Source organism: Maylandia zebra, linkage group LG4, assembly GCF_041146795.1.
Source record: "Maylandia zebra isolate NMK-2024a linkage group LG4, Mzebra_GT3a, whole genome shotgun sequence".
NCBI lineage: Eukaryota > Metazoa > Chordata > Actinopteri > Cichliformes > Cichlidae > Maylandia > Maylandia zebra.
Genome location: NC_135170.1, coordinates 26050822 through 26063398, shown reverse-complemented (window position 1 = coordinate 26063398; position 12577 = coordinate 26050822). Strand labels below are relative to the sequence as shown.

Here is a 12577-nt window from a genome sequence, read left to right as displayed (position 1 = left end):
AGTGGCACTAGAAGTTTAAAACTGGCTATCAAAATATATAGGATAGTTGGACACACACACAAGCTTAGTATAAACTGTATCAAATTAATATCCATTTATCTTCAAAAGTTATTAGAATGAATAATCCCAAAACCATGCAGAGCACTATTTTAATTTAACACTAACTATATTGTTAACATTTCTTACATTTTCCATATTTAGGAGCATAATCACTTAAAGAAATATACCAAATAAACCACAATACATTGGCAATATTTTTTTCACTAAGGAATACAGCTGAATTGTTTATATTTGAAAGTATGTTGTATTAGAAAAGAGGGATTACATATGTGGAAAATGGATCAAAACAATTCATTTATTTTTGACCATATCAGTATCAAGAAGCAAGGTGTCAGACATTCATGACCAAACTAAGGAGAGTGTGAATGCTGAGGAAGCAGAGCCGTTGTCTATAAAAGCAACAGCTCTGGAGATTTGCTCTAACTGACAGGCATCTAAGACGGGTGAGTACAGTAAAAGATTCAGCTACCATGTTTTATCTACTGTGTATTATATGCTCTCATTAAGTTTATATTTTACATTTTTAAGTGTTCAGTTATTACATTTTTTTTTGACACTGAAAATTTTACTTTTTGAATGGATTCTTAAATTAAAGAGTAAAATGTCCATTGATATACGTTTACTTATTTTATAGCACCTTGACATACACAGGATACCAAGGAATTTCTGTTTGCATCAGCTGAGGTAAAATCCACGAATCAAAAAGAATGGATGTTAATTATGGTTTGTATAATAAGTACAGTAAATGATTTATGTGTCAATCCATCATATTTTCAGTCTTTAGTAAAGTGCCACCATGAGCACAGACGCGGAGATGGCGCAGTATGGCGCGGCGGCCATTTACCTACGCAAGCCAGAAAAGGAGAGGATTGAGGCCCAGACTGCTCCATTTGATGCCAAGACGGCCTTCTTTGTGACTGTTCCTGATGAGATGTATGTCAAGGGGAAACTTACCAAGAAGGAGGGTGGTAAAGCCACTGTTGAGACAGACGGAGGAAAGGTAGATGAATAATCTATGTACTTTATCTGTTTGTTAAATATATAATGCCGAACTGTGAAAGATGAAGTTGTCTGATGGATCATTAAAATCTATTCAGACGGTCACTGTAAAGGAGGATGAAATCCACCCTAGAAACCCTCCAAAGTTTGATAAGATGGAGGACATGGCCATGATGACCCACCTTAATGAGCCATCTGTGTTGTTTAACCTCAAAGAGCGTTATGCATCATGGATGATCTACGTAAGTTTTCACATTGCTGTGTGTGAGAGGAAAGTATCATGCTGATCTGTAAATGTTTAAATGATATTTATTGTCTATGATACAGACCTACTCTGGGTTGTTCTGCGTTGTCGTCAATCCCTACAAGTGGCTTCCTGTATATGATGCTACATGTGTAGGAGCATACAGAGGAAAGAAGAGGATTGAGGCTCCACCCCACATCTTCTCCATCTCTGACAATGCCTATCAGTTTATGCTCACTGGTAAGCTCAATTCCCTATTAAAGCCTTTAAATGCATTTAGGACTTCTACTTAAAGAGATGACCATTAATCATTGCGTGAAAAAAATTGCTTCTTACCACATAGCTACTTATAAGTGATAGGAAATAAATGAATACTAAGATTATTCAAGACATGCTTATATGTTTTTCTTTTAGATCGTGAGAACCAGTCTGTCCTGATTACGTGAGTATAATAAAAACTGTATGCAAAATATATAAAAACTATATAAAGGCATTTTAACAATGTGTCCCATAAACCCCAGTGGAGAATCCGGTGCAGGAAAGACTGTCAACACCAAACGTGTCATCCAGTACTTTGCAACAATTGCAGCTCTTGGAGCTAAGAAGGCTGAGCCAGCAGCTGGCAAAATACAGGTAGATTCTTTATTCTGCGTCAAAGTCTTTGTGACAGAAAAAGAAAATCAATTTTGGAAGATCAGCTCACATAAAAACAATATATTCTTGCAGGGCTCTCTTGAGGATCAGATTGTTGCTGCCAACCCTCTGTTGGAGGCCTACGGTAATGCCAAGACTGTGAGGAATGACAACTCCTCTCGTTTTGTAAGTGATTAAAATGAGTTAATGTAAATGAGCTTTTTACTACTTGCTCTCATGAAAGGCAATATTAATAAAGATCTACCCCTGTAGGGTAAATTCATCAGGATTCACTTTGGCACATCTGGCAAGCTGGCCTCAGCTGATATTGAAACATGTAAGTTTGAACCACAGTGTAAATTACCATTATCTGTGATAGAAATTATATTTAATTAGTCACTTAAATGTATTCAAGCTCTGGGGAATGAGAATCAAACTGATAGGTCCAGAATGCCCCCCCCCCCCCCCCCCCCCCAAACCAACCAAAAAAAACCCTAAATATTATGTAACAGATCTGTTTAGTTATTTTGCAGCACATAAAGAGATGAGTCACTTAATTTCAGAAGAAGTAATATTGTCTGTTGTGGTGGAACACACGGATGCATGAACAGTGTGGTTACGCTATATATATAAGTTATATACTGTAACCCAGCAGTTATCGTGTGTAAGTATAAGTAGGAACATATTGCAACTTCACGGAACATTTAAAGTATAATAAGGTATACTGTGAAGCACGTTATAAGTAAAGCAACAGAACTGAAAAAAGTTTCAAACACGCCCAATGACAGCCAAGGAAATAAATGCATGTATGATCCATTTTGCAGTTTTGACTGTGATGTCTCATGTCTACAGTGTCAAAATTAATCTGTTGTCCTTAGATCTGCTGGAGAAGTCCCGTGTCACCTTCCAGTTGTCTGCTGAGAGGAGCTACCATATCTTCTATCAGCTGATGACAGGCCACAAGCCTGAGCTTCTGGGTATGCTGACAGGACACCTAAGTAAATTTTAAAACCATTAAAATCACATTCTAAGCAAAAAAAACAAGTTAACTTCATTTCTCCTTTCAGAGGCTCTTCTGATCACAACTAACCCTTATGACTATCCAATGATCAGTCAGGGTGAAATCACTGTCAAGAGCATCGATGATGTGGAGGAGTTCATTGCAACAGATGTAAAATCACATTTGACACAGAATCTTATACTTAACCATAAATATCTTCTTTTGTTTTATTTATTGATAGCTGATTTCATTTTTTTCTTACAGACTGCTATTGACATCTTGGGCTTTACTGCTGAAGAGAAGTTAAGCATCTACAAGCTGACTGGTGCTGTGATGCATCATGGCAACATGAAATTCAAGCAGAAGCAGCGTGAAGAGCAGGCTGAACCTGATGGCACCGAGGGTATTGTGAAAAATTTCTATAATGGAGAAATGTTTGAAGTATTTGTATTTATTAGGTATTATAATGATTTGTTTTAATCCAACAGTGGCTGACAAGATTGCGTACCTACTGGGCCTGAACTCGGCTGATATGCTGAAAGCTTTGTGCTACCCAAGAGTCAAGGTTGGCAATGAGATGGTGACCAAAGGTCAGACCGTCCCACAGGTAATTCATAAAAGGGAGACTTGTATAATCATATTATAATTATAAACATTATAGCTGTATTCATATGGTTTTGTATAATTCTAAATTCTTGTTTGCCAGGTCAACAATGCTGTCTCGGCTCTGTGCAAATCTATCTATGAGAAAATGTTCTTGTGGATGGTTATCCGTATCAATGAGATGCTGGACACAAAGCAGCCCAGACAGTTCTTCATTGGAGTGCTGGATATCGCTGGGTTTGAGATCTTTGATGTGAGCACTTGAAACATTTCACCACATTTCTTAAACTTTAAAGACTTTATTGCCATGAAGTTAGACATGTTTGTACTATTACAGTTCAACAGCTTGGAGCAACTCTGCATCAACTTCACCAATGAGAAACTGCAACAGTTTTTCAACCATCACATGTTTGTCCTGGAGCAAGAGGAGTACAAGAAAGAAGGCATTATATGGGAGTTCATTGACTTTGGTATGGACTTGGCTGCCTGCATTGAGCTTATTGAGAAGGTAAACAGCTGCTCAGGAAGAAATGTACATGTGGTTGCATATGTTACCTCCCTTGAAATTTTAATATAATTTATGATATTTTCTCAGCCAATGGGCATCTTCTCCATCCTTGAAGAGGAGTGCATGTTCCCCAAGGCCTCTGACACAACGTTCAAGAACAAGCTGCACGATCAGCATCTTGGCAAGACCAAAGCATTTGAGAAACCAAAGCCTGGAAAGGGCAAGGCTGAGGCACACTTCGCCCTGGTTCACTATGCTGGTACAGTGGACTACAATATCACTGGCTGGCTGGACAAGAACAAGGACCCACTGAATGACTCAGTTGTTCAGCTCTACCAGAAGTCTTCAAACAAACTGCTGGGCTTCCTGTACGCAGCCCATGCTGGAGCTGAAGGTAAGAAAAAAAAGTGCTCACAAACTCCCATGTCCAGTACAGATAGCTACAATGTGCATACTGCAGGCTAAAATTATACAGTGAAAAATATTTTTTCAATTCCAATAATGAAATTTACTGCTTACGAAAACAGAGGCTGCTGGTGGTGGTGGCAAGAAGGGTGGCAAGAAGAAGGGTGGTTCCTTCCAGACTGTGTCTGCTCTTTTCAGAGTATGTATAGATTTATATATATATATATATATATATATATATATATATATATATATATATATATATATATATATATATATAAATTAAATGCAAATTTTTAAATAGTATTAACCTATTATTTAATGATGCTGATCTACAGGAGAATCTGGCCAAGCTGATGACCAACTTAAGAAGCACTCATCCTCACTTTGTCCGTTGCCTGATTCCCAATGAGACAAAGACCCCAGGTACCCCACAGTAATATTAACTGTAAAAATGACAGTAAGAATATAGAAAAGATTTGAAACATTATGCATTTCTGACTCTCAGGTCTTATGGAGAACTTCCTGGTCATCCACCAGCTGAGGTGTAACGGTGTACTGGAGGGCATCAGAATCTGCAGAAAGGGTTTCCCCAGCAGAATCCTCTATGGTGACTTCAAGCAGAGGTGAAAGCACATTACAATATTGGAAAGGAAAATTTGTTTCATTGTTTTTGTAAAGGGGAAACTTGAATATGGTGAAAGAAAAATCTAAGTAACAACATGATTCTCTCTTGAAGATACAAAGTGTTGAATGCCAGTGTCATCCCTGAGGGACAGTTCATTGACAACAAGAAAGCTTCAGAGAAGCTGCTTGGCTCCATTGATGTGGATCACACACAGTACATGTTTGGGCACACAAAGGTACACTTTGTTATATTAATGGGTATAAAAAACACTGTCCATTTGCACTTGTACTTATGTTTTCAATGATTAAATAGGTGTTCTTCAAAGCTGGTCTGCTGGGCACTCTTGAGGAGATGAGAGATGAGAAACTGGCTGAGCTGGTGACCATGACTCAGGCTCTCTGCAGAGGATACGTCATGAGGAAAGAGTTTGTGAAGATGATGGAGAGGAGGTAACATTGTCATACTAAACTCTATTGTATTCTCTTTTGTATTTCCTTTCTCATATTAAGACCCAACGACACTAAAAGTAACACTCTCATGTTTGGTTTTTAGAGAATCTATCTACACCATCCAGTACAACATCCGTTCTTTCATGAATGTCAAGAACTGGCCATGGCTGAAAGTATACTTCAAGATCAAGCCTCTTCTGAAGAGTGCTGAGACTGAGAAGGAGTTGCAGAACATGAAGGAGAACTATGATAAGATGAAGACAGACCTGGCTACTGCTCTGGCCAAGAAGAAGGAACTGGAAGAGAAGATGGTCGGCCTGCTGCAGGAGAAGAATGACCTGCAACTTCAAGTGGCTGCAGTAAGTAGTAGAGAAAATTTTATATTACACTTATAGTTCATGTATATTAAATTTAGATATGAAAAGGCCACGTGCTTATTTTATCCTCTGATTATTTATGTGCTAAAACAAAAGTGTAGCTAAAAGTACGATCAAGAAAACACTAGGACAATGTGACTCACAAATAATCTAACTTGTGTGTTCAACATGTATTATAGGAAGTTGACAATCTCTCCGATGCTGAAGAAAGGTGTGAGGGGCTCATTAAGAGCAAGATCCAGCTCGAGGCCAAACTCAAAGAGACAAGTGAGAGACTGGAGGATGAAGAGGAAATCAATGCTGAGCTGACTGCTAAGAAGAGGAAGCTGGAGGATGAATGCTCTGAGCTGAAGAAGGACATTGATGACTTGGAGCTCACCTTGGCCAAAGTGGAGAAGGAGAAACATGCCACAGAAAACAAGGTTCAGTTCATTTTGATTATATTCTTAGTTCAATTAAAACATGTAATGTTGTTCTTTGAATATACATGTTAAACGATCAAATAATCAGCAAAATCTCGAACAAAATTAAACTTAATGTATTCACATTGTTTCAGGTGAAAAACCTGACAGAGGAGATGGCATCTCAAGATGAGTCAATTGCCAAGTTGACTAAGGAGAAGAAAGCCTTACAAGAGGCCCATCAACAAACACTGGATGATCTCCAGGCAGAGGAGGACAAAGTCAACACTCTGACCAAGTCCAAAACAAAGCTGGAACAGCAAGTTGATGATGTAAGAAAACTATAAAAATTACGTTGTTGTTTTTTGTTTTCTATGGAAAGAATTTTAGTACTAAATCATTGTCATACCAACCACTTGAATCAACTGACATGACTTTATAGCTTGAGGGTTCACTGGAGCAAGAGAAGAAGCTCCGCATGGACCTTGAGAGAGCCAAGAGGAAGCTGGAGGGAGATCTGAAACTGGCCCAGGAATCCATAATGGATCTGGAGAATGACAAGCAGCAGTCTGATGAGAAAATCAAGAAGTAGGGCTTTTTTTGTAAATAATTTTCTTTACACACACTGCATTGCAATAATCATATGGACTATGATCGTAAAACCATACTTCTTCCACACCAAGGAAGGACTTTGAAATCAGCCAACTTCTCAGCAAAATTGAAGATGAACAATCCCTTGGTGCTCAACTTCAGAAGAAGATTAAAGAACTTCAGGTAACACTAACGACCAGTCTTCATAAAGAATATTGCTCATTATAATTCAAAAACCTAGTTTAGTTTAGGTTCTAATCGATAAATCCAAATAATTTCAAACTAGGCTCGTATTGAGGAGCTGGAAGAGGAGATTGAGGCTGAGAGGGCAGCTCGGGCTAAGGTAGAGAAGCAGAGAGCCGACCTCTCCAGGGAGCTTGAAGAGATCAGCGAGAGGCTCGAGGAAGCTGGTGGAGCAACAGCTGCTCAGATTGAGATGAACAAGAAGCGAGAGGCTGAGTTCCAGAAACTGCGTCGTGATCTTGAGGAATCAACTCTGCAGCATGAAGCTACTGCAGCAGCTCTCCGTAAGAAGCAGGCTGACACTGTCGCAGAGCTCGGAGAGCAGATCGACAACCTCCAGCGTGTCAAACAGAAGCTGGAGAAAGAGAAGAGCGAGTACAAGATGGAGATTGATGACCTCTCCAGCAACATGGAGGCTGTTGCTAAAGCAAAGGTGCGGACAGTATTTATAGAGAACAGATTTTTTCTTTTTTACATTTCAGGACCGCCAAAGCAGCTCATTAACTGTTAACATGGATATGGCATTACTTGGTGACAGGGCAACTTGGAGAAAATGTGCAGGACTCTTGAGGATCAACTAAGTGAACTCAAAGCCAAAAATGATGAGAATGTTCGTCAGCTGAATGACATTAATGCCCAGAAGGCGAGACTTCAAACAGAGAATGGTAAGTGATGTATAACAAAGAAACAGTCTGTGTCTGGAAATTTGTCATTTACAGGTACCTAAAACTACAACCAATCAGTGGGTGAAATGAAACAAACTGGGCTTAATACATGTGTGTTAACTACAGGTGAGTTCAGTCGCCAGCTTGAGGAGAAAGAAGCTCTTGTTTCTCAGCTCACAAGGGGCAAGCAGGCCTTCACTCAGCAGATTGAGGAACTGAAGAGACACGTTGAGGAGGAAGTGAAGGTCTGAAATATTTTCTCTCTTCTGTTAAATTTCAGCACTTACTAATAAAAACAGAGACAAGTTTTAATCAGTTACAGAGACACTCAGTAACTCTGAGACAGATAATCCTCTAATTTCTTTCTAAGGTTTTACCTCTTAAATTTGTTATCCTCTCAGCATTAGACTTTAAAATTGATTTCAACAATAAAATATCGAAATCTGAAATCAACTGTCACTTCAACAGGCCAAGAATGCCCTGGCTCATGCTGTTCAGTCAGCACGTCATGACTGTGATCTGCTCAGAGAGCAGTTTGAGGAGGAGCAGGAGGCCAAGGCTGAGCTGCAGCGAGGAATGTCCAAGGCCAACAGTGAGGTGGCTCAGTGGCGATCCAAATATGAGACTGATGCTATCCAGCGCACCGAGGAGCTGGAGGAGTCCAAGTAAGTCACCATACTTTCATTGTTTAAATTGGTTTTCAGACTTAAAACCAACCAATTCAGCCTTAATAAAAACAGAATTCTTTTAACAACAGGAAAAAGCTTGCCCAGCGCCTGCAGGAGGCTGAGGAATCCATTGAGGCTGTGAACTCCAAGTGTGCCTCACTGGAGAAGACCAAGCAGAGGCTGCAGGGTGAGGTGGAGGACCTCATGATTGATGTGGAGAGAGCTAATGCTCTGGCTGCCAACCTTGACAAGAAGCAGAGGAACTTTGATAAGGTAAAGTTTTAAACATAACCTCTGTCATCAAAGGAGAAATTACACCCATTACAACAACTAATTATTTAATTAATTAATTTTTAATTAATCTAGGTCCTGGCAGAATGGAAGCAGAAGTATGAGGAGAGCCAGGCAGAGCTGGAAGGAGCCCAAAAGGAGGCTCGTTCTCTCAGCACTGAGTTGTTCAAGATGAAGAACTCATATGAAGAGGCTCTGGATCATCTTGAGACCATGAAGAGAGAGAACAAGAACCTGCAGCGTATGCTTATCTTGCTATAGATCATATGGATATGATTCTAATGTTTATATTCATATACAGCTTTTGTTGTGGCCAAAACATTTGCATATATCAGCTCCAAGTACTAAAACTCTTGGCTGTGTTTGCTCTGTAGAGGAGATCTCAGATCTGACTGAGCAGATTGGTGAGACTGGAAAGAGCATCCATGAGCTGGAAAAGGCCAAGAAGACTGTTGAGACTGAGAAGTCTGAAATTCAGACAGCTCTGGAGGAAGCTGAGGTAATGTATTTTATAAAAATGTACTTTGTTTGTAATTACATTTCTAAAACTATCCCTTCTCCAGTTTATGTTGAAATAAACCTTTATTTAAAGGGAACTCTGGAACACGAGGAGGCCAAGATCCTTCGTGTTCAGCTTGAGCTAAACCAGGTAAAAGGTGAGATTGACAGGAAGCTGTCAGAGAAGGACGAGGAGATGGAGCAGATCAAGAGGAACAGCCAGAGGGTGATTGACTCCATGCAGAGCACCCTTGATGCTGAGGTCAGGAGCAGGAATGATGCCCTGAGAGTCAAGAAGAAGATGGAGGGAGACCTGAATGAGATGGAGATTCAGTTGAGCCATGCCAACAGACAGGCTGCTGAGGCCCAGAAACAACTGAGGAATGTCCAAGGACAGCTCAAGGTGAGTTGGTAGATCATCTGTGTTTGTGTGAATTTTTAATTAACCTCCAAGCAAACAATGATAATATCTTTTGTTTGTTTGTCATCAGGATGCTCAGCTGCACCTGGATGACGCAGTCAGAGGACAGGAAGACATGAAGGAGCAGGTCGCCATGGTGGAGCGCAGAAATGGTCTGATGGTGGCTGAGATTGAGGAGCTGAGAGCCGCTCTGGAGCAGACAGAGAGAGGACGCAAAGTAGCTGAGCAGGAGTTGGTTGATGCTAGCGAGCGTGTTGGACTGCTTCACTCTCAGGTTGGTATTCATTACTTTACAAGAACTTTGAGACATCAGAGAGTGAGAATCACATCATTAAAACGGTTTCTTTTTCATTCAGAACACCAGTCTTTTGAACACCAAGAAGAAGCTGGAGGCTGACCTTGTCCAGGTTCAGGGTGAGGTGGATGATGCAGTTCAGGAAGCAAGAAATGCTGAGGAGAAGGCCAAAAAGGCTATCACTGATGTAAGTTAGTACTTTACAAGCCTTCTTTTCTTTTCAAAAATTTTGTTCATGCTTGATCAATAATGCCAACACCACCCATACTTTCAGGCTGCCATGATGGCTGAGGAGCTGAAGAAGGAGCAGGACACCAGTGCTCACCTGGAGAGGATGAAGAAGAACCTGGAGGTCACAGTCAAGGACCTGCAGCACCGTCTGGATGAGGCAGAGAACCTCGCCATGAAGGGTGGCAAGAAGCAGCTCCAGAAACTGGAGTCCAGGGTATGTACTGCATATATATATGCATATATAGTTATTATTCAAGTATTAAATAAACACTTTGATGCCATCACATGATCTCCACCCATTTTCTTTCTACTCTTAATATTTATTAAAAGCTGATTACTTATCATGGCATTAAAGGTCCGTGAACTAGAAACTGAAGTTGAAGCTGAGCAGAGACGTGGAGCTGATGCTGTTAAAGGAGTCCGCAAATATGAGAGGAGAGTGAAGGAGCTCACCTACCAGGTGATTACACATTTACCTAAATATCTATTACATTTAAGTTCCTAAATTCTTTCTTCTTCAGCCATCAGTAACAGTTTGTTGTTTATGCAGACTGAGGAGGACAAGAAGAATTTGGTCAGACTTCAGGATCTGGTGGACAAGCTACAGCTCAAAGTCAAGGCTTACAAGAGACAGGCTGAGGAGGCTGTGAGTGAAATGTTTTGTGATTTTTACATATGGAATTCACAGCTTCATAACTGAGATATCTCTCATATATGATCAGATATGTTTTTAAATAAAACATATTGTTGCACTGAACAGGAGGAACAGGCCAACACCCACATGTCCAGACTGAGAAAGGTCCAACATGAGATGGAGGAAGCTCAGGAACGTGCTGACATTGCTGAATCTCAGGTCAACAAACTGAGAGCCAAGAGCCGTGATGCTGGAAAGGTAATTCATGTAATTTGTTTTACGAAAAAATGTACCGTTGTTTAATGGAGTTGTTTGATATAAGAGCTTTATGTTAATAATTTTCTGTGAATTGAAGAGAGAAGAGAGTGTAGATACTATATTTACAATGTAGAATGAATTGTTTCAATGTTGATAATATGTGTTGAATAATTTTACCTTTCATTATTTTTTTCAGGGTGAAAGTGCTGAATAAGACACATTCTTTTGGAACTTTTTGGCAGTGTTCATAAAATATGAACTAACTGTTAAATTGTCCACGTATGATGTATTAATTCAATAAACACTTTCATTATGATTTCATGAAATGTAAAGAGTTTAATTTATTCTTTATTCTAAAAAAAGTCACATTCACATATACAATTTTTAACACGATAGTTTCTTCAGAATAATCGTGATTCATACCTACAGGACATCGTCCTGTGAAATGAGGACAGCACTTTTCCCTTTGTGTTCTCCCTTCTTGTGTTCAGCATTAGTGATGGCAGAGTTAAGTTAACCTTTAAAAGAAAACATATTTCACACAAACCAAGATACTTTTAATATACATTTTTCGTAACGCCTGATGTCAGCTCACTCTTTGCAGCTATAACAGCTTCAGCTGTTCTGGCTTTACACAAGTTTTAGGAATGTATCTATGGGAATTTTCAACCATTCTTCCAGAAATATATTTGTAAGGTCAGACAATGTTGTTGGATGAGAAGGCCTGGTTCACAGTCTAATTCACTCCAAAGGTGTTTAATCAGGTTTTGGTCAGGACTCTGGCAGGCCAGTCAAGTTCTTGCACACCAAATTCCCCCATCCAATTTGTGCACTGGCACTCCATCATGTTAGACCAGGAAGGGGCTGTCCCTAAACTGTTCCCACAAAGCTAGGAGCATGAAACTGTCCAAAATGTCTTGGTGTGTTGAAACATTTCACCGGAACTAAGGGGCCAAGGCCATCTTGTGAAAAATAACTTCACACCGGCACAATTCATCTCTCATCCAGAAAGCATGAATACTGCAACAGTGTCAGTGTGCTTTTCTGCATCTTATGCATTGCATTGTGCCTGGTTATGTAAGGCCTTAGTGACACTGCGTAGCCATGGAAACCCATTCCATGAAGCTCTCTAAACACTGTTCATGAGCTAATCTGAAGACCACATGAAGTTTAGAGTGTTGTAGTGACTGACTCCATAAAGTTGGTGACCTCTGTCCACCAGAGATGGACAGCGTTACAAGTAACGTGTTACTGTAATCCGATTACTTTAAGTAACGAGCAAAGTAAGGGATTACTATTGCAAAAAGGTCATTAGATTGCTGTTACTTTCCCGTAAGCACGCTGCATTACTGCGTTACTAAAACCGTGGTTTTTTGCGAGAACGTCTCATGACAATGACGTAAGCGAATGCGACGTTCGTGGCAACAGCTGTGTGCAGATCAACAATGGATAATATATCAAGTGCGGGAGAGAGT

The 12577-nt window shown here is 39.9% G+C and overlaps 1 protein-coding gene across 1 annotated transcript; it reads left to right on the top strand.

Annotated features, from left to right (window-relative positions):
* Nucleotides 1-483: 483 nt before the first annotated feature.
* Nucleotides 484-11428, top strand: LOC101482437 (myosin heavy chain, fast skeletal muscle). The gene is made up of 41 exons (XM_024802215.2): nucleotides 484-503; nucleotides 695-744; nucleotides 838-1060; nucleotides 1158-1301; nucleotides 1387-1543; nucleotides 1718-1745; nucleotides 1825-1936; nucleotides 2030-2122; nucleotides 2210-2273; nucleotides 2815-2913; nucleotides 3004-3107; nucleotides 3201-3339; nucleotides 3425-3543; nucleotides 3643-3792; nucleotides 3877-4047; nucleotides 4135-4441; nucleotides 4575-4651; nucleotides 4791-4878; nucleotides 4961-5078; nucleotides 5192-5315; nucleotides 5393-5529; nucleotides 5633-5888; nucleotides 6086-6328; nucleotides 6463-6639; nucleotides 6750-6895; nucleotides 6991-7081; nucleotides 7185-7574; nucleotides 7680-7806; nucleotides 7933-8051; nucleotides 8275-8471; nucleotides 8564-8747; nucleotides 8841-9006; nucleotides 9140-9264; nucleotides 9358-9666; nucleotides 9755-9958; nucleotides 10041-10166; nucleotides 10254-10424; nucleotides 10566-10670; nucleotides 10761-10856; nucleotides 10971-11102; nucleotides 11299-11428. Exons 3-41 carry the CDS (start codon nucleotides 857-859, stop codon nucleotides 11314-11316), a joined length of 5817 nt encoding a protein of 1938 aa, XP_024657983.2. The 5' UTR covers nucleotides 484-503; nucleotides 695-744; nucleotides 838-856; the 3' UTR covers nucleotides 11317-11428.
* Nucleotides 11429-12577: the final 1149 nt, after the last annotated feature.

Coding starts and splice junctions, on each gene's coding strand:
- LOC101482437 (XM_024802215.2), top strand. CDS start 857: ATGAGCACAGACGCGGAGATGGCGCAGTATGGCGCGGCGGCCATTTAC. Junction 3,340..3,424: donor TGAACCTGATGGCACCGAGG/GTATTGTGAAAA, acceptor TTAATCCAACAG/TGGCTGACAAGATTGCGTAC. Junction 4,048..4,134: donor GCATTGAGCTTATTGAGAAG/GTAAACAGCTGC, acceptor ATATTTTCTCAG/CCAATGGGCATCTTCTCCAT.